Here is a 21761-nt window from a genome sequence, read left to right as displayed (position 1 = left end):
CTGTACCTCCATTAAAAAGTGCATTCTAAAATTTAAAAAAAAACAACAAACATCATTCCTGGTGGTGAAATTGGAAAAACAAAATAAAAACAAACTCCTAGTTTATACCAGGCATCTCCCCTACCCTTATCCCCAAATAATCAGTTCCAGGTGGACGAAGACCAAATGTGAGAGCAAAATTTAAACCTTTGGAAGATACTAGGGCAAACATCCTCCTGACCTCAGGGGAGGAAAACATTACAAACAGAATCAAAAAGCACTAACCACAAAGGGAACGACTAATAAAATCAACTACGTTAAAAATAAGTACATCAGATAATCACAAAACATAAGAGTGGAAACAGTCACACCTGAGACGACGGTCCAGACGGGGCTCCATGAGGCTGCTCCAAGAACAGAGACTGAGTGGGACCCACCATGCCCACACACCTGTGTTCTGTCTGTCCCTGCTTTGGGATGGAGGAGTTTTGACACCATATGGCCCAAAAAGCTACATTATTTGCTCAAAAACATTTGCCAATTCCTGCTCCAAGCAATAAAAGGAACCACCGGCACTTTACAGAAGAAAAAATCCAAATAAGCGTATTTTCAAACATTCAGCTTCATTAGTAATCCCGGAAATGCAAGTTAAAATCCCAATGAGGGTCTGCCACAGCTGTGCCTCATTGGTGAACACCTCCCTTGTGTCTGCTGGCCCTCCACCCCGTCAGACTGCTCTCAGTGAGATCCCGGTGATGAGGACATTACCAACATAAACTATCTGCAGGATCTCTGGTCACTGCCCCGACCATGGCCAGGCCGACTCCTCCCACGTGGCTCCCTGCTGTGTGGTTCACGGGGCTGGCTCCACCATGCACTGCACCGGTGCTGGAGCCTTCCAGAAGGGCGGGGTGGCATGTCTCTCTGCCACAAATTTCAGGTCCACCGCAGGCCCGCAGGCAGTCATCCTGTGCAAAAAGGCCCAGGCTCCCTGTGCACTCCCGTGCACACCCCTCCAGTTGGCCCCTCCACCACTCATAGCTGCACCCCTAGCCGGGCCCCTCAGCCGCAAGCGCCCAGCTGGGTCACGCCCTCCCTCTGACTCCTGTGAGCGCCCATCGGGGGATGCTTCCCCAGCCCTCCATTCCCGTGGTGCACCAGCACCTCTGTCAGCCAGGACTATCTGTTAGGTAAATACACCAGGCTTTTTGCAGTGTGGACGTAATATGCACCTTTACTCAACATGATTTGGAAAGTAAAGAATAACACTAAGGAAAATCCCTACAACCCCAGTCCCCCCAAACTAATTGCTGTCCTTAATGTAATTGTGTATTTCCCTCTGTGGGTATGTCCTTAAATACTTGGAACATGTACATCCACACCCTCATTTTTACTGGAAAATGGAAAGCCGCCCTCAGACAACGGATGATGCAATGACATGGGGCTTTCAGAACCACAAAGCTACCCCAGCTGTCTTCCCACGCCAACACACACAGCTCGGGCTCCCCGGCCACCGACGAGCTGTGCACCCTGGCCCAGGGATGCAGCGTGATGGCGATGCCCCTACTGGTGGGCCCCCCCCCCCGGAAGCACCTTCCTCGGGGCCAGCCCCACCTGCCCTTCCCTCCGTTCCAGCGGCAGCCCAGACCCCCTGTCAGGCCCGCCTGCCCGGGGACCCCGGAGAAAGAACCTGCCTCCTCCCGCAAATCCACAGCCAGCTCGTGTGCTTCGTCTCACGAGAACCTTCAAGTCTCCCGCTCTGTTTCCAGGAACATCTTAATCAGAATCATCAGCCCCTGGGGTGCCCGGTGGGCTCTGCTGCTAAGCCTCTGCCTTTGGCCCAGGTCATGATCCCGGGTCCTGGGACTGAGTCCTGCACTGGGCTCCCTGCTCAGCGGGAAGCCTCCTTCTCCCTCTCCCACTCCCCCTGCCTGTGTTCCCTCTCTCGCTGTCTCTCTCTCTCTGTCAAATAAATAAAAACAATATTCTAAAAAAAAAATCATTAACACAAAGTTGATCATAATACCTTAACCTTCACCAAACAGCTTTACTGAGAAATACTTGACAAAACATAAACTACACGTATTTTAGAAAGACGACTCAGCTTTGACGTTCGCCTGGGAAAGGACCAGCCCAGTGGAGATACGGACCCTCACCCCAGAGACCCCGATCTGCCGGGGAACTGCACTGAGGCAGCGTGTTTCGGGGGCTGTGTCCGTGGCGTCATACGACTCGGCTCCCCTCACTTGTCCTGTGCTGGGGCTCGTTCTCATTCCGAGCAGCGTCCACTGCCCTGTTGTTGGCCTGCTCAGCAGCAGACAGAGACCTGGGCTGTTTCCTGTGGGGCAGTCAGGGACTCATGGCCACAACGTCGTGTGGACGGATGCTCTGGAGTAAACGCCAACCAGGGGGCCACATGAGGCTGCTTAACAACTTTTTAAGAAACTGTCAACCTGCTTCCCCTCCCACCCCCAACCACATCCAAGCACCAGCTGCCTGTGCGGGGGTCATGCTTTCCTCTCCTCCCTCACCCCAGTCCTGCCCGTTTCTTCCTGAATGCCATGCCCTCTGTCCGCCTTCCGTGCCCACGGCCGTCCCCTGGACACACCATGGCTCCCGTAGAGATGGCAGAAGCACCCAGGACAGGCCTCCCTATGCCCACTCTCACCACAAATTCAATCTCGTGGACAAGTCTGAGCAACACATAGAAAAGCAAATCAGACATGTTCTTCCTGCATGAAAGCCTTGAAAAGATCCAGCCGTGCCCTCCTGCCATGCTCCAGTCCCATAAGCCCCATCCACATCAGGACTCCATCCACGATCAGTGTCCACGTCAGGGCACGTCCATGCCCCTTGGCCTCGCCTGCCTCTGGCTGTGTGCGCACCATTCCCACTAGCCCGGCCCTCCATCCTCAGGGCATCAGGCTGGCTCCCTCAGCCCTCTGGTCGGGTGACCACAGCACCAAATCTAACGCCGCTGCTATCCTGTCCCCACACTGTCAGCCTCTTCAGGGTGCTGTGCCCAGCCTGCCCCCCGTGGCACTGTGAACCCCCACAGCAGGGCTCAGGCTGCCCCCTCACTGCTGGCCATGATGTCTGGCAGAGCACCCACCCCAGAGCTGCCCAATCAACCAGAGAGATTTCTGTCTTCATCCATTTCCACAAGAAAATCACCAAACTGCTGAACTCTGCCCCATGCCCAGTGCCCTCTCCTCCCAAACCAGCCTGCTCCGATTTTGGATGCTTATGTGTCTCCACACCTGCTGTCCCATCTGATGGGCCTTCCTCTTCCTCTCTCTCTCCCCCAACTAGAGCACCTGTGTTGGCACACAGTGTGTGCTTAAGAGAGAGCCCTACTTTCTGGTGTCAGGTCACTGCAGCTTCTTCTCTATGGCCTCCCTGACCCCATGATCCTGCCTCCCAGGAATCCAGTGCCTCACTAGTCTCCCTGTGGTACCCAGCTAACCCATTCCCTGCGTGGTCCTGCTCCCCAGCAGGGCTCTGGCACGTGGTGGGGCTCATGCACTCGAGGACAGAATCACCAGGTCCTCAGGCAAGGCCTGCAGGAATGGACACTCCACACGCAGGCCAAATACCCAGAATTCACTGCCGTCTCAAGATGAACAGAACCGTATCATGAATGTGCCTTGCTGGGACACTGAAGTCAGGTTAAGATGATGAAAGAAAGTGAAACTTTAGATGTGTTTCTATGTGACAACGTACTGTCACAAAAGCTTTTTAAAAATATGAATAACAAAAAAGTGCTTTGAATTCAGACTCTCAAAAGTGTTCATGACTCAAAGGACAGTGAAGTCCCTGCTCCATCTTCTCCCCTAACTTGGACCTGACACCCCACCCCCATCCCCACCCCCAGGTCACCAAGGTCTCAGCCTTGCAAAAAGCTGAGGACTGCTCCCCAGGCCTTGTCCTCGCTTCCCCACTCAGGGATGTCACAGGCCATCACCCACAGCTGCTCTTCCCATCACTGGGTGTTCTGAGGACAACAGGATGCCTAATGTGTTAAATGAGTGACTAGGAATTCACTGAATGGCAGACTGATGACCATGTCCCTTGCTGAATTTACTCCCAATCTTCACTTCTTAAATTAAGGGTTTATATACATTTGGAAGTCAGTGATCTGAGATACAGTCCCCAGGGTGGGCTCCCAGGCGCCTGTCCCTTGAGCCCAGCCCACCCACTTCTAGTCACGTCCCACTGGCCTCTCACTTCCATGCTTACGCCGCTCAATGCTCCCTGACCCCAAATTCAGACGCTAACCACCTGTGGTCCACTTGGAAAGCTGGCATCTCCAAGAGTATAGTCTGGATTTCCTGTCCACACCAGCTCATCCCATCTGTGGCTTCTCACTTACTTGGCACCCATGTGCAAGAGGTAAGGACAACTATACCCCTCACACTTACCCTACTGGACTGTGTTCAGGCACACCAAGCCACACTCACCCCTGACGCAGCTCCCAGGAATCCCGAGGAAATGCGAGTCTGAGCAGGTGGCTTTGTGGTATAAAACTCTCCAAGGACTCAGGGAAAGCCAGAGCCTTCCAGTGGCCACTGAGGCCCCAAGCCACCCCTCTCACTCCACTCTGGCCATGGTGGACGGTGGACTCCTTGCTAGTTCTAGAACATTCTAGGTGTACTCCCACCTCATGGCCCTTGCACCTACTGTAGCTGGAACATCGTCTCTCAGGTGGATACACGGGAACTACCCTACTACCTCCATCAAGCCTTTTATCAAATATCATCTACCCAGCAACGCCTTTAGGGACCATCTTGTTGACAATTACATGCCCAGTGTGCACACACCACAAATTTAAGATATTACCCTTGAATTTATAATACACCTATTTATGTTACTACCCATCTCCCTATACTACAATGCCAGCCACGTGACCGGAGCTATTAAAATTTCAATAAAAAGGTTACATGATAAAGTTGAGAAAATCTTCTCAAAGAGTAGATTAAGATAGGAAATGGAAAAGATCCAACATCCAACCAACAAGTGTTTTAGAAAAAACAGAAAACCGAGATAAGGAGCTTTCAAATATACTTTAATATTTTATTTCTTAAGCTGGGTAATAAGTACACAGGTGTTCATTGTATCTTTCTCTATGCTCATCTGTAGGCAGTATTTCATGATTTGGGAAAAATTATTCAAGTATTTCCCCAGCTGGAAGAACCATCCGACCACAAAGGCCTGAGTGCCTGGCACAGTGACGGAAAATCCCCACATCTAACCAAGTCCTGGAAGCGGAGGACATCATGGGTACAAGAAAGGGTCCTACAGGTTCTGGGAGGAAAGGAGCTCACAGTGGAGTGGGACTCAGCACCAGACTTTTCATCAGCAACAGTGAATCCTACCAGCAAAAGAAGTAATTCTTTCCAAGTTCTGAGGAAAAGAGACTTTCACGTGGAATTCTACATCCAGCCAAACTATCAACCAAGTATGGTTGGAAGCCATGGTGTTTTCCGACGTCTCAGAAAAGGTGCTCAAATACTCATCCCAGGCATGCCTATGGAGACAACAAGTGTGCTCACATGTTATCACAGGCCTTGTGCTCAGGGAGCTCCCATTCCAGCTGGTGACGAGACATGACAAACTCATCAGCAAAGAGTGATGAGCACCGTGAAGAAAGCAGAGGAAGGCAGCGAAGCAGAGGAAACAGGTGGAGGGGCTGCTTTAGGGCTGCTTTAGTGACCAGAGGAGAGCCGGTGCGGAGGAACGTCTGACCTTGGACCCGGAGGGAGAGGTCAGAGCAGCAGGCACCCCACCGACGGGGCAAGGGGCCCCCGAAGTGCAAGAGGATCACTTTGTGGCCGGCTGGCCTGGAGGACGAGGCATCCACACGGGACAGGGGGACGAGGACAGAGGGCCAAGGAGGGCACGAGCTCAGACACGATCCTTGAGAATTTGGAACAGGAGACAGCAATGTCAGATAATGTCAGGAAAGAGGGAAGGTGAGATTAGAACTCAACCGTAAAACAGATCATTATATAATCATACCCATTTTAACTCCCAGATCCAACCCCTGGAGAAGATGAAAAACATGTTAAGAAAAGGGGCTCTTAGGCTACAGGACTCTTCCAGTAGCGGCCAACTGATGAGTTGGCTCTGCTGCAGACATGCAACCCCCTTCATGAAAAAGGCCAACTCAGGGTAGAAACAAGAGCCCAGAGGGCGAAGCACAGAACGAGCTGGCTCACCCTGAGCTCAAAACCCAATCAAGAATCCCAATGGGCATCCCCACAGGGTTTCAGAACTGCGTTGGGCCTGTGACTCCCTGCTATGTCCACTCCTCCGTTCTCAACTGGTAATCTACACCTGTCTTGCTGGGGGGTGGGGGTGGGGTACTGGGAAGGCGGTCTGTCTCACTTGGTTCGCAAGTGTCCAGGAGTAGTAGCCAGTGGACTGCACCAAGCGGGTGATCCAGGGGATGAGATTCCAGAACTCTGTGGTTCACGCAAGGTCTGGGACTCTGAGCGGGTGCTACCGTGGGACGAGACCCTGGGGAACCTCAGAAGAGGGACAGGTGTATTTGGCATTTGGGAGGCTATGAATTTTGGGGCAGCAGGACTGTGGCAGGCAAAATCCTGAGATGGCCATGAGATTCTGGGCCCTGGCATACTTCAGTCTCCCACCTTACTAACCCTCGGTACTGCTGCAAAGGGATTTTAGAGGACATAATTAGGGTTCTAAATCAGCTGACCTTAAAATACGGTAAGCCAAAGAGCACGGTCATTCAGAGTTTTCTCCAGCTCACAGCAGAAGAGCAGGATAGAGGGGCGAGACCTACCAGCCTGGCAGAAAGCAACTTGCTGTCAACTACTCAGTCCTTGGACGAGGAACTGTGGGGCCACTAGGAGCTGAGGGCAGCCCCCAACTGACGGCCTGCAACAAAGCAGAACCTCAGTCCAACAACCACAGGAGGTGGGCGAGTGAGCTCAGAAGATGACCCGAGTCCCAGATGAGAGCCTCAGCCCAGCACGTGGATTTCAGCCTCTGAGGCCCTGAGCAGAAGAGCAGCCACCCTGTGCTAGACTTCCAATCCATGGAACTGGGACTAGTAAGTCAGTGTCCTTTTAAGCCACTAATTTTGAGGCAAGTTGTTACACAGTGTTAGAAAATTAATGTAACTGTATTTAAAGACATGGAGTTAAATAGCCGAAGAAAGGGCCAATTTCCCAAGCATGTAAAACAGAGTGACCACAAGTCCTGGGGACGTTTTCATTTGGCAACTATTCTCCCAATTCTAGAGACAAGGAACAGGTTAATAAACAAGTAGCAGATGCTGCAGCCCCTTGGTCTGGACTGAACTGTGCCCACCTCAAATTCCTGTGTTGGCGCCCTAAGCCATGTCCAAAGACGGAGCGTCTGGGGCAACATGGTCAGATGTGTAAGGATGGGCCCGGATGCGATTAGCGTCCGTGCAGGAGGTGCTGGAAGAGGGCTTCCACTGCCAGGAGGCAGCCGGCCCGCAGCCCAAGCCACATTGACTGGCACCTTGGCCTTGGGCTTCAGCCCCCAGGACAGTGAGAAATAAATGCCTGCTGCTTAAACCACTCCGTCTGTGATGTTCTGCTGTGGCGGCTGACTAAGACACCTCCCTTGTGGTTTCTGATTCTGTCTTTGTCGCCAGACTGCCTTTAACAAAAGGCTGGGGGAAACCAACTGCCTCTAGCCATTTCTGTCTCTACAGTAAGGAAGGCACTTACTTTAGGGTAAAGAAATGTTACTTGTCAGCAAAAGTCCTATTTCCATTAGCAATTTCAAACCCTTTCTAAGCACTGAACCCTCTACAAAGTCTGCTTAAAGCATTGAAACGGAGGATCAGGGCTCGCTCCTCCATGAAATGGCCAGAGGCTGCGTCCCCATCAGAAATGGGACAGGGAGGGCCTGGCTGACTTTCCCATGGCAGGACACTAGGAACTGTGGCCCCAGAAGCGTGGCTGGCAGGACTGACCCAAGTAACAGGACCTGACTGGGTGTCCCCGATGGTGCAACATAAAGCACTCACTGGCCCCTGCGAAGGCATCTCCCAGGCCTGCAGCCTGACTTGGCCTCTCCCCCATTCCTTCAGTTCAGAGTACACAGGGACAACAAAGGCGGATGACATCTTAAGTGAAGAATCGGAAAAATCCAGGTGTGACACATAGCCTGCAAAAGTCAACCCTGTGGGGGGCAAGAGGGAAACCTGAGAAGACACAGGGGCCATGACCCCCAGTGCCACCCAGGGAACCCACCTATGCCTCGTCCAGGAGGCGCAGGACACCCTGTGCCATCCCAGGACCCTGCCTGGATCTGGTTGGGGAAAATGCGACAGAAGACATTCCTGAGACAAGTCGGGAGATTGCAAAATGAACAGAAAATGAGCTAGTATGTGAACCGAGTGCCCATTCCTCAGGTGTGAGAATGACACTGTGGTTGTGCGGAGACCATCCTGATCCTATGACCTGTGTGCTCAGAATTACTGAAGGGATTGGGAGGTTGTCTGTAGCTACTTTCAGATGATTCAGTGACAATAAATATGTATTTAGAAAAAAGAGATAAAACAAACACGGCAAAGCGAAATAATTGCTAGATCAGGGTGGGGTATAGAATCTTTTCCGTTTTCCTCCACTGTGTTTTTTTCTGAAATAAAAATGGAAAGGCTGACCCTTCTCTGCTCCTCACATCCCAGCCATGGCCTGCATCTGTTTCCTCCCAGGCACACAGGGGTGATCAGAGAGCAGACGTGGGGTGGCTTTAAGAACCAGATGAGCTGACACACAGAGTATCTCCAAGACAGGGCCACACAAGGTATGAATGAAGATCAGACTTCAATTCTTTGTTGCGCATCTAACACCGGCCAGGCCCTGCTGAGCATCACCACTTTCTGCCCCCATAAAACCCACAGTTAGCAGGGGCTTCAAAGAAGAATGCAGACAGCTTTCTACTGTTGGCATATTTCTTGCTAAACATCTGGAACAGGTTAACAGCATGTTAACGTAGCAAAGTCCAGTGAATACTGATTCATTTGCAAAATAATCCAATTAACTTCCACTCCCCATGTTCACCTGAATATTAGAAGTTCTCTTCAAAAAAGCATTCAACCCCACAACTAGTTTTTAAGGATATATTTTCTAGCGCATTTTACTTCTTATCAATGAGTTTTGCTTCATTTAACAGACAATTCTGAAGATGTGCCTAAGCAAGGCTCACACCTTAACTCTCTCATCATGTGTTAAGTGTTTCATTATTGTTGTCCTTTGGCCTTCAGAGAATTCAGTTCTGTAGGGAGGAACATGGCGGATCAGAAAAGATACGCTTATTATTTTTAGAGGTCTTACTTCTTAAAATTTAATGATAAACTATCAACTTGTAGAGCAGTATAGTTCCATTTTTTGAAGCACAATGAGAATTGGGCAGCATTTCTGTACTACAAACAGCAAATATCAGAAGGGTAGTAAGAAACTGTCCCCAAACCTCAACATATTTCAATAGTAAAATTACATTTTCAATTTCAAATTCGATTCTGACCAATAAGCAAACAGCTCAAACGAAATAATAAATCCTGGCATTCGAGAAAGCACAAGTATAAACCAAAATAAACCTTCCTTTATAATTCAATCTAACAACTCAGATAAGTAATTCCAATCACTGGCAAGAGGCCCCTTCCTCCCACTAGCAAGACCTGGACCCCAGCAGGTCCAGAAAGAACTGGGCAGCAGGAGGGGACACATCGCTCTGCAGAGGGCTTCCACAGTGCGCTTTACAGCCCTCACTCCAGCCCCCGCCCGGGGTGCCAGAGAGAGGCATGGCACCAGAGTCCATGAGCTCCAAGGAGCCACAGGCCCTGAGCACAGAGGCCCTTACATTCTGGCTCCTGGAGCATGACTTCCTTACAAGGGTCAAATATCTAAAATGTCTCAGGATCTTACTCCTGAAAAACTTTTTACAAAGGTCAGTTTATAATTCCTGGAGCAAAATCTCGGGCAGGACTAAAATGATGCTCTGGAAACACTGAAATCATTGAACTTGAAGCTATCCAAGAATTCTACAGCACTCAATTTAATTTGCAGGGTTGGCAGGGGAGTTGCTTATGGTTTGCTCCAGGTGTAATTCCCAAGCATCTTCCCTATTTATAATTTATCTTCCCTCTTGTGTAAGTTCCAGTGGCTGTGGTCATTATGGTGACATCAGAGGAACCTATACAATCAAAGAGAGCTGAGTTGTTGCAACCTTCTACTGAACGCACTGTTCTCTATCCAATTCTGCTAACTGACTTGCAGGTATTTCTCAAGTACAGGCCCTATATTAGCTGAAATCTGCTAAGTGACAGGCATTAAGATGACCACAGTGACCATCACCCCCACGCCCAGTACACACACCCTAAGCCTAACCCTAACCCAGTGACGAGGTTCTAACAAAGAGAATATGGCAAAAGGGATGGGATGTCCCTGCCACGATTAGGTCTCGAAGACTGTGGCCTTCTTGCTTGCTCTCTTTTCTGCACTGGCTCCCTCTGACTTGCCCTATGAAGAGCCCCAGTGGCCAAGCGAGCAGGCCTGGAAGCACAGTCAAACACACAGTCAAATCTTCAGATGAGACCACAGCTCCAGCCAGCACTCTGAAGGCAGCCTTATGAGACTCTGAGTCAGAGGACTCAGCTAAGCAGTGCCTGGATTCCTGACCCACAGAAACGGTAAAATAATTAACTGATGTTTTAAGACACTAAGTTTTGGGGTAATTTGTTGGGCAGCAATATATAAATAATGCAACCATGCAGGACTATCACACCTTTAAAAATGCAAAAATAGGAAATTAAAGAACCTAACCAAAGCTGAATGCCCAATTTGGCAAGTCTTCTCCAAAACTTCAGAAAACAAATTAAGTTTTAAAAAAGGTACAAAAGTACAACAACAACAAAAAAATCAGAAGTAAGTGTTGAGTAAGAAGGTCCCAAGTGTGGTTACATTTGGCGAATAAAAGTTCCTAAGCTGGACTATTTGGGGACTCCATTTGCTTAGGAGTTGGTCTTATAAAATGCCAATCTGAAAACCTAAACGGGTCTTCTCCCAAGTAACCAAGCAGTAAAGTTGTGGCACAAAGTGAAATACTGAACTGACCAGTTCAAGTGTCTCTTTCGGGAGTTCATAGAGCTCAGAGTGTTAGATTTTTATCTCATCCTACTGCCCAATCTCTGGATCAGTTTGCAAGCCTAACACACGCTGATCTTTCTACAAGTATTCCTGCCTTTCACTCATTCATTCACACTCACTTCTTCATTTAATAGTTGTGTGCTACCTGCTGACCTCATGCCAGGCAGCCAGTTCTGGGAGCTGAGCTGGACAATGCCCTTGCCCTCCTGGGCTTTTCATTCTCTCAAATTCCTCCAGCATCATCTTACTGGATGCACTCTGGAGCCAGTCCCCAGTCAAAGAGTAGCACATACCACACCCTACTTTTTCATCAGCACTTTCAAATTAAAGGGGAACACGGGCTAGTTTTAGATGAAAGTGTCATTCAAAGGTTTCAGAGAAGCAAAGACCCCCATTGTTAGGTCCTTTAATATTTTCCTTTCCTGGAGTGGAGAAGGTGCCTAATCCACTCACCTGATATATATGCATATCTGCTCCAACTTTCCTGCCCTGGGCCAGTGCCCCCAAAACACTTTCCTAGGCTTCCAACACTCCTGGTTGGACCCACCCCTCCTGGACCTTCCTGGACACCTGCGAAAGGACATCCTGAGACACCAGTCTCAGGATGGAGGGCACACCTACACAACCATATGACCTCCACCAATGGAGGGAGAGAAGGGCTGGAGTGGTTGAAGGTGATGAACACTGACCACAAGGCCAAGGCAAAAGACAGTAGCCCTGGTGTAGGGGCTGAAGAATAGAGTAGGGGACAGCTTTCTGGATCTGGGGAGTGAGCACAGTGCTGGCCTGAGGCATGGAGCCAGTGCGGACTAGGAGCTCCACTTGAATCCCTATAGGCATGAGGATGGGTCCCTACCCTGCTTCACATGTGCCCCTGGGGCCCAGCCAGGAGGCATCTGCTGAAGGCCAGAAGGTCTGTAGGCCTGGCCCAGGTGCTCCTAACATCAGGGTGCCCGGGGGCCTCAGAGGGACTTGCACTATAGGGCTCAGGTGACCAGGATCCCCAATGCTCCCAAGCCTTCATAGCAGGTGGATCCAGTTGCATAGAATGGACACATTAAGGGCCCCTGCCCTAGGGGTCCAACCTTCTGGAGGGCTGGCTTGGGGTTCCAGCATCCCATATAGTCCACTCTTGGGGTCTGGGTGATTCCTATCTACTTGTTCAGGAGTTCAGGCCTTCTGAGTGACCTGTCTCCAAGTTCCAGCTCTTGTCAGGGTCCTGGCCCTCCTGGAGAGCCTAGCTTCTTCACGGTCCTGCCCCAGCATCCAGATGTTCCCAAATGACCTACCTGGGGCCCTGGTCATCCCCGGAGCCTGTAGCATGGGATGAACCCTCCTTAAGGCACGGTCCCAGGGTCCTGGCCTCCCACTTGGAAGGGGATGTATCAGGGCCTCAGAAGTGCTCACAGGACTGTTCCAGGATCCCAGCCCTCTTTGGGGCCAGTCTTGGTGTCCTGGCCCTCCTCAGTGACCCAGCCCTCCTTGGGTCCTGCCAGATCCTGGGGTCTGGCCCTCCTCAGTGACCTATCTCAGAGTCCAGCCCTCTCTGGCTCCTGTCCGGTCTCAAGGTCCCAGTCCTCCTCGGTGACCCGTACTGGGGTTGGACCCTCCTGGATGACCCATCCCAGGGCTGGACTCTCCTCGGTGACCTATGTCAGGGTCCGGCGCTTCCTGTCTGGTGGGTTTGGGTTCTAGCTCTCCTCCGTGAACCGTTTCAGGGTCTGGCCTTCCCAGCTGGCCCGTCCCGGGGTCCGGTTCTCCCCGGTCCCTCCCCGATGACCCGTCCCGGGGTCCGGCCCTTCCCCGTGACCTGTCCCGGGTCCCGGCCCCGTGGGTCCGGCCCGTGCCCGGAGCGTGCCGAGCCGTGTCGGGGCTCCGCGGGCCGGACCGACGAGGGGCGCAGGGGCGCGGGCCGGGGTTCCGAGCCTTCCGGGCCCGCACACCGGCCGAGGCCGCGGCCTGAGGAGCGGGCGCCGCGGGCCAGGCCAGGCGGGGCGCGGACTCACTGACCTGCCGTCTCGGCTGCGGGCGAGCGGGGCGCACGCGGGGGCAGCGTCGGGAGTGGGGGGGGCGCCGCTCCCTCCGGGTCCCCCCCAAGAGCAGGAGAAAAAAACCCGTCCGGAGTTTAAAACAAAGAGGCGGAAATGCCCGAACGGAGCCGAGCGGCGAGTCGGGGGCGCCGCGCATGGAGCATGCGCGTTGCGCGGCCCGGCTCCCACCCCGCAGCCGAGAGGGGGCGGGGCCAGTAGGGGGCGGGGCCCGAAGGCGCGGCCGGGGCGTGGTCACAAGGCGCAGGCGCTTTTGGGCAAGGCTCCACCGAGGGAGCAGGAGCGGGGAAGGTGCCGGGGGCGGGGCTCGCAGAGGAGGCGGGGGATTGCGGGGGCGTGGCCGGAGGGGGCGTGGCCCGCGGGTGCTGCGCTGGAGTTGGGGGAGCGTCCTGCTGGACACAGGACCCAGTAAGCAGCCGGCGCTGAGGCCAGCGCCCCGGTCGGGGCGTTCTTGTGTCTGAGTCGGTCTTGTTCTTGCGATCCAGTCCTTTCTGGGACCTAGCACCGAGCGCTCCCCGTGCACCAGGCAGGACAATGGGCATCAGGGCTGACCCCGCAACTGCGTGAGTCCACCCTTGCACCGGTTCTGCCCTGGAACTGTAAGTAGTGACTGTGACGTCCCTCCCTCTGTGGGTTCCACACCTTGGCCCGGGGGGAGGCAATAACATAGGGAAAAATAAATCAGGTGTCATGTGGGAGCCAGATAAACTGGGTGGGGGAGGCAGTGGATGTGTGGAGTGTTACAATAGGGTGGATGGGCACGTAAGGGACATAGAAGGAGCTAGCCAGAGAGGCACAGAGTAGGAACACAGAGGGAACGAGCCCTGCAAATATCTGGAGGTGGCGTTCACAGGCAAGCTGTCCTGCCAGCACCAAGCTGCAAAGTGGGGGGACTGAAGGATGCTTGCCAGGGGCCAGCATGGAAGTCAGAGGGCATGAGGCATGGAGAGGGAGGAGATGAGGTCAGATGGAGAGGTCCCTGGGCATTCTGGGCAGAGCAGTGATGGCATGGCTCTGGCACGGTAAAACCTTCCTCTGTTTGTTTGTCTTGCTTCTCTGGCAGGAGCGGCACAGAAGGCAGTGCAGGGGTGAAGTTGTGGTGCTGCCTGGGTGGTGCCCAGGAGGGGAGGAAGTGTAGACTGCTGGGGCTCAGCCTGAGAATAGGCAGGATGGGTGAGGAACAACAGGAAGGGTGGACAGCCTCTGAGAATCTGGGGATGGTGATGGAGTGCAGGAGAGTGGGGTCAGGAATGCAACTGTCATATCCATTGGACTCCCCGTGGTGCTGCTGTGAGGCTGTGGGCTTCGGGAGTATAGTCTGAGTTTGCAATGTTTGGAGATGGATGAGTGAGTCCAAGTGGTGAGTGAGGAATGAGGGTACTGAGCCTCTGCCCACATGGAGAAATCAGCGAGTCCAGGAGGATCCAGCAAGAAAGACCCTGATTGAGTAGACTGGGGAGGAGGATCCCCAGGGGTGAGTGATGTCTGGTCAGCTGTTGAGAGGGGTATGGGGAGTGGGACTCTTCTGGGACTTTGACCAGCGCAGTGTGGATGAATTGCCTAGGTAAAAACCGAATTATTGTGGGCTCAAGGGAGGAGAGTAAATACAGACAACTTTCCAGGTGTTTTGCTTTGGAGGGGCTTCTGGGACTAGAAGGCTGTTTTCTGTCTGGGTCATAGCCTCAGTGGTGTTGGTGGGGTACAGGGAGAGATGACCACATTGGAGAGAGGGAAGGCTGCCTAATCTGAAGTCCTCACCTGGGACTAGGGACTGGATCTGGGGTGGGGGGCTCTGGGAGCCCTTTGCACTTGGGGAGGAAGGTCCTGATGCAGGGAGTGGGGCCTGGGCAGCATCTCGACCAGCTGTTTCTCTTTTCCAGTGAGATGGCAGCTAAATTGAACTAGTCTGCAGTGGAGGTCTGGGTAGCAGAGGTGGGGATAAAAGGCCAGGAACAACTCTGGGCACAGGGCAGTGACCCCAGGAATCTGATGGCCCTCTGACACTGTAGCCATCTGTCTGCAAATGGGGGAGAGCCAGGGTGTGTGCATGAGGCATGGCTACAAGTCTCTCTCAAAGAGCGGAGACAGGACATCTGCCCTGCCTGCTCTCTCCAGGGACTTCGTCAGCATCAACACCCCAGACCTGAACCCTGGGCTCCTGTATCCAACTGTCTGGCCACTTCTCTGCTGGGCTATCTTTAGGGAGCTCAGGCTCTGGTATCGTGTGTCCACTCCTGATCTCCCCTCAAGCCTGCTACTCACTCCAGCCCCCACCGCAGAGGATAGCACTCCATCCTGCCTGCTAAGCTAAGACACTGGGGTCCTTTCTTCCAAGCCCATACCCGTCATCAGCTCCTCTCCTGGCCAGTGCTCACTCCGCCCATGGTTTCAAGCCCAGTCCAGATGCTGGCTATGCTCCAGTGCTTATGCATCATGTGTCCCTCCAGTGAACAGCAGACATCATTCTCACCAGGTTCAGGACACAACTCGGGGCTACACAGGTGACCTGCTTCCTTCCATCTTCCTCATCTCAACCAATAGCCACTCCATCTTTTCTGTTACTGGGGCACAAATTCTCGGACTCATTCCTGATTCCTCTCTTTCTCTGTTTTCTCATGTCCAATTCCTGGGGAAGTCATAGGGGCTCTATCTTCAAATATGCCTTCACCCAACCATGGCTCTTGGACTCTGCCATGCTGCCCTGACCTACCTAAGCCCACCTGTTCTGTCTGGGTTGTTTCTGCAGCCTCTGGCCCACTTCTGGTCTATGCTGAACAGAGCAGTTAGTGAGCTGACCCTTCAACACCTAAGGCAGAGGGTACCAGGCCTCTGCTTACCAGCCCAGGGGCTGCTCTAGGTCTCCAAGGTCCTGCTTTGACTCTGGCCTGGCCTTGGATACTCTTCCCAGCTCACTTCTTCCAGTAGCATGGCTCTCCTGGACATGCCTGCTCTCACATTCAAGGCCTAGCAGAGCCGCTTCTAGACCTGGGTGGTCTGTCCTCTCTGCTCATGAGGTTCCTCCCTCCCTCAGGTCCACCGAGCCATCTCCTGACCAGTCTGGTGCTGGCAAAACACTGGCAAAAATGTAAAAAAAAAAAAAAAAAAGGCTTGGACAAGGCTGCTAATTGAAACTTCATCTGTAACAGAAATAACCGGAGCTGGCCAGCAAGGCCTCTGGAGTGAATGTGCTCTGTGCATCTGACGGCAGCTGCGGCAGGAGTAGCAGACACCTGCCTGCTCCACCACAGGCCACCCACCAGCAGGGAGGAGAGACGGTGTGCTGCTGAGAGAGGCAGGGTGCAGGGGCGTCTGGGGGCCTCCATTGGTGAAGCCTCTGCCTTCCGCTGGGGCTGTGATCTGTGGGTCCTGTGATGGAGACCCTATCAGGCTTCCTGCTTCAGGGGGAGTCTGCTTCTCCCTCTGCCTCTCTCTCCTGCTTGCATACTCTCTTGCTCTCTCGGTCTCAAATAAATAAATAAAATCTTTTTTTTTTTTTTTAAAGATTTTATTTATTTATTTGACAGACAGAGATCACAAGTAGTCAGAGAGGCAGGCAGAGAGAGAGGAGGAAGCAGGCTCCCTGCGGAGCAGAGAGCCCGATGTGGGGCTCGATCCCAGGACCCTGAGATCATGACCTGAGCCGAAGGCAGAGGCTTTAACCCACTGAGCCACCCAGGCGCCCCTCAAATAAATAAATAAAATCTTAAAAAAAAAAAAAGTTAAGCAGGATGGAGACAAGTGTGTGCAGACTGCTGTGAGTCATCCCATAAGTGAGGGTTACTGTGTGCTCCATGTGCCTGCCTGGGTGAGAGTCCCTGTGGGCTGCAGCTGGCCAGCGGCACCAGCAAGACGTGTCAGAAAACAGAGAGAGGTAAAAACAGCAATCAGGTGAGCTGCGCTGATCTCACACACACACAAATACACGTCTGTCTACACAACAAATGGGTACCCATTTCCAAGGGACACCAGAAAAATGTGGTAAGTATGTCATTCCGCACACAGAATGTCATCCTGTACAATGCACAGAAGAATCAGATACTAATTTCAACCACGCAGGGGAAAAACTTAGACACCCATATCATTCACACAGAGAAATTGACACTCACATCTCCCCCTCTCTCTCACACGCACAACACTTACCTTCCACCTCAGAAGACCATGCTAAAAGATCCATCATGCCATATCCACAAAGAAAAAATTAGGTACCTGTTGAAGTGTTTTTATTTTTTAAGATTGATTGATTGATTTTAGAGAGAGAGAGAAAGAGAGAGAGAGCAAGCATGGGGGAGGAGCAGAGGGAGATGGAGAGAGACTGTCCACTGTGCACAGAGAGCCTGACACTGGACTTGATCTCACAGCCCCTGTGGAGGTATTTTTTAGAAAGTAGATCCTGTTGAGAGGTGGTTCTCCATGAATTTCTCAGGTTTCTGTTTCTGCCTGGTCCAGGTAGGTCCTCAGAGCAAAATCACTTATAGCCTAGTTAAGGATGTTTGTCTCAGAGACATTCCGGGGAGTCAGGAACAATGTCCATCCCTTCTTTTCCCTGGAGATGTACTCACATTCCAGCATGAAGGTTGCTCTCTCTGGGAAGCAGGGTGGTATGAGATAAGAGTGTCCTGTGTCAGGCTTCTTCTCTGGAAGTGCACCCCAGGGCAGGTGCATGCCATCTGCCCGCCCATGGAGATGAGAACTGGAGGAATCAACACAAGGTGTTACTGTAGCTGCAAGGAACAGGTGCTGCTCACCCCTGACCCAGGTCCCGGAGTTCCTGCATATACATACATGTGACCTGGGTAGGCTGGCTTCTGAGCTCACAAGTAGAGCAAAATCTCAGACCCAGCACAGCTTCTGATGTAACACAGGCATATCACACACACACACACACACACACACACACACACACACACACAGTAGAAGCACTTCACTAACTACACACCAAAGAATTAGATGCCTGTTTTCCCATTTCACCCTGCTACGCATACACAGGAGACAGAGACCCATCTTGCACCACACATATCAAAACCCACACGGTCTTACATAACACAACATGAACACACACTAGGTACCATCTGGTATTTGACACACACACACACACACACACACACACACACAGGTGAACATCAGCCCATGCACAGTAACACTAGATGGCCACCTCTCTCTCTCATATACATACTAGATACTATTCTACACCATGCACATACAAAAAACTGTCCACCTCACTATGAACAAACAGAAAAGTGAGAACTCAGATCCTTTCTCTTTTTTAGCAGACAGAACAGGTCTGAGTAACAAGAAAAGAGTTGGACCCCAGAGTTCTTTGTGAGATGGGCTAGCCAGCTGGGGCTGCAGATACTCGTCTTGACTTTGTGATGGAATGAGCCTCCAAGGCTGGCTTCCCTCCACTGTGGGAGAGGCAGAACAGATCAGGAGGAGGCAACCCCAAGGGGCTTCTCTCTGGTGGGGACCAACTGTAGCGCAGACCACAGGGACCAGAGACTTTCTTCCTCTAATGAAACAGGTTCACATTCCAGTGCAGACTCCCTGATGGGCCGCCCATATGGATAAGGATGAAGTCACAGCATCCTTTTTGAGGCAGCCTGAGAGTCTAGACTCAGATTTGCTTACTCGGTTCCCTGCTGTGGTGCAGCATTGGTGTGTGGGGGCTTTCAGCAGCCGTGAACTTGGGGAAAGCAGCATGGGGGTAGACATGAGTAAAGATGTGGGTGGGAGGGTGTGTCTGGAATCTGAAGGCTCAGAGGGTCCTGTCCAGGATGCACATTGCAGGGCGGGGTGGGCGGAGTGGGCCGCCCTGTGGAGAACCTGCTGGACAGGACAGGGGCAAGGCAGAGAGGTCACCCATCCCACACACTTGTCTCTTCTTCCACTGTTGTGTGCTGGCCCCAGCCTGTTCCAGGGATTCAGGAATGGACAGACTGGCTCCTGCCCTCAAATAGCTGACATACTCTTGAGAGGAGCAGATAAAAGCCGAGTAAAAACCAAACAAGCAGGATGGACTGTGAGCATCTCATCATCTGAGGTGAGATTTCTTCCCCAATATCCTCAGCAAAGAAGGTGTTCCTGGGCTCCATTCTTGGCAAAGGGACTGCTTTCAGTTGCTTAATTTTGAACAAAATATTGTTTGGGGAAGACACAGTGACCTGAAAAAGCCTTGATTAAAATCAATGCTACTTTGGGATGCTAATGGGAGTCTGTACTTGCTTAAGAAAAAAGGAGATACAAAAAAAATTTTTTTAAAAAGAAAAAGAAAAAAGGAGATAAAAAATTGGAACAAAGATTTAGTCATAATTGTGTGTCAGATGTTATTTTAAACAAACCTTTATTTAAAAAAAATTTTTTTTTAAACAAACCTTTAAAGATCATTTTTAAAGGAAGACCCTGGGTGGAGATCACTGAAGGGTTTCTTCAAGATATGGTGGTCCCAGCGGTGTGCCGATGGATTCTGGGTGCGGAATGGTCCTTCATGGATGGTGTTTTACCTCGATTCAAAACTTGAACAGCTTAAATGCTTATGCTGAAGATACTCGCCCAAATTTTTAAATAAAGTGTGAGAGTGGAGAAAGTTGTTTCCAAATGAGTGTACTTTCCATGTTATGTGAGTTTTTAAAATCAAACTTATTTTGAGATAATTATAGATTCAAAAGCAGTTGTAAGATGTAAAACAGAGATTCCTTGTACACTTTGCCCAGTTTCCCCCAGAGGTAACATCTTCAAAACACAACCGCATGATATCACAGCCATGACACCAACACGGATGAATGGCCATCTTAGATTTCTCCAGTTTCGCTTCCACGGATGTCACAAGGCTGTGTCACATGTAGACTCGTAGACTCCTTCCCACTGCCACAGTCAAGACAGTATTTCGATCGCCAGGAGGACCCCATCTCCCTCCTGCTCCCTATTCAAACCACTGATCTGCTCTCCACTTCTAAAATTTTATCTTTTCAAAAGTGTCAACAAGTGGAATTTGTGCATATTAATAAAGGGGATCCTCACTAAAATGGAATAGGGAGGCTCTACAGGTGAAGACACAGCAAAAAGAGAGGGACTTTGAAAGTAAACCAGTGCCACTGTAGCTACTACTTTATCCCAGCGGGAGGCAAGCTTCCACCTCCCCCAGCAACAGCCTAGCCAATGAGAAGCCAGTACACTTCCACCTCCCAGTTTTACCCCAATGGACTTTCTGTTTTCCTCCCAACTTCCTCTTTCCTCTTTCTTTTCCCAGACTAGCCTTTGGTTTTGTTGTAGGTTGCTTGCCCTGGACTGTGATTCTCTGCTATTCCCAAATAAACCCATTTTTTGCTGGTAAAATAACTGTCAGTTTCCCTTTGAGGTTGATAGATTATATAGTATGTAACTTTCTGAACTTGGATTTTTTTCCCCACTCAGCATAATTACCCTGAGATTCTGCAGACCTCTTTGTGTATGAACAGGGCATTCTCCCTGAGTCCCAGTCCATGCTGTGGATGCAGTATGGTTGGCTTAATCATGTGCTCACTAAAAAGCAAGTGAGTTGTTTTCAGTTTTGGAGTATCACAAATAAAGCTGCTGTAAACATTTGGGTATGGATTTTTGTTGAAAGTAAGTTTTTAGTTTTCTGGGATAAATGCCTCAGTGTGCAACTGTTGAGTTGTATGATAATTGCACGTTAGTTTTATAAGAAACTGTTGACCTGTTGTCTGCAGTGGCTGTACCATTTAAATTCTTAACAGCAGTGGATAGGTACCTGAGTTACCCATAACTTCACCAGCATGATGTCATTGATTTTTCTTTCTGCCATTATGAAAGGTATGTAGTGGTACCTCACTGTGGTTTTAATTTGTATTTTCCTAATAGCTAGTGATGTTAGTCATTCATCATCACTTGTCATTTGTATATTCTTTTCAGTGAGATGTCTCTTCCTGTCTTTTGCTAATTGGACTTTTTTTTTTTTTTTTTTTTTTTTTTTACAGTTGGGTTTTGAGGACTTTTTATATATCCTATGTACCAGTCCTTTGTTGGATATGTGTCTTGCAAATATTTTTTCCCAGTCTATGTTTACAAAACCCTTTTGATAGGAGCTGTATTAGATCTATAGATCAATCTGGGGAGAACTGACATTTTTACTGTGTAGAATCTTCCAATCCATGAACATGGTAAATCTCCCCCTTTTTTAAAGGTCTTCATTGATTTCTTTCAATATGTTGTATAATTTTTAGCATACAAGTCCTGTGTAGAGTTTGCTAAGTTTATACCTGTTGACCTTAAAAATAAAGGTCAGTTATTTTACCAGAAAAAGAAAAAAGTTTACTCAGGAATAGCAAAGAATTGCAACGCAGGACAAGAAAGGTACAGCCAAAATCACAGGCTAGTCCAACACACAAAGGAAAGGAAATGTTTTTTGAAAGAGAAGGAGGAGGGCACCTGGGTGGCTTAGCTGTTAAGCGTCTGCCTTCAGCTCAGGTCATGATCCTGGGGTCCTGGGTTCAAGCCCCACATTGGGCTCCCTGCTTCCATGGGAACCTGGCTTCTCCCTCTTCTACTCCCCCTGCTTGTGTTCCCTCTCTCGCTATGTCTCTCTCTG

At 50.8% G+C, this 21761-nt stretch overlaps 1 protein-coding gene and 1 long non-coding RNA gene across 4 annotated transcripts in view; one reads left to right on the top strand and one right to left on the bottom strand.

Annotated features, from left to right (window-relative positions):
* The window catches only part of PCGF3 (polycomb group ring finger 3), a 52339-nt gene extending 38772 nt beyond the window's left edge, over positions 1 to 13567 (bottom strand). Inside the window, exon 1 of one of the 2 annotated variants that reach the window (XM_047718541.1) lies at positions 13143 to 13567. In XM_047718541.1, the coding sequence (XP_047574497.1) occupies positions 13143 to 13319 (177 nt within the window). In that variant the 5' untranslated portion in view covers positions 13320 to 13567. The remainder of the gene's footprint in view (positions 1 to 13142) is intronic. The other variant, XM_047718540.1, reaches the window with a different exon arrangement.
* Positions 13568 to 13647: 80 nt separating this feature from the next.
* On the top strand, positions 13648 to 21020 carry LOC125093438 (uncharacterized). Of its 2 annotated transcripts, XR_007125242.1 has the most exons (4): positions 13648 to 13779; positions 18699 to 18832; positions 19085 to 19217; positions 19570 to 21020. It is a non-coding gene; the product is annotated as an uncharacterized LOC125093438 (long non-coding RNA). The 2 variants fall into 2 exon arrangements; XR_007125241.1 differs by lacking the exon at positions 18699 to 18832 and having other exon boundaries at positions 13665 to 13779.
* Positions 21021 to 21761: the final 741 nt, after the last annotated feature.

The sequence above is a fragment of the Lutra lutra genome, chromosome 2, assembly GCF_902655055.1.
Source record: "Lutra lutra chromosome 2, mLutLut1.2, whole genome shotgun sequence".
Taxonomy (NCBI): domain Eukaryota; kingdom Metazoa; phylum Chordata; class Mammalia; order Carnivora; family Mustelidae; genus Lutra; species Lutra lutra.
This window is presented reverse-complemented; position numbering and strand designations above follow the sequence as displayed.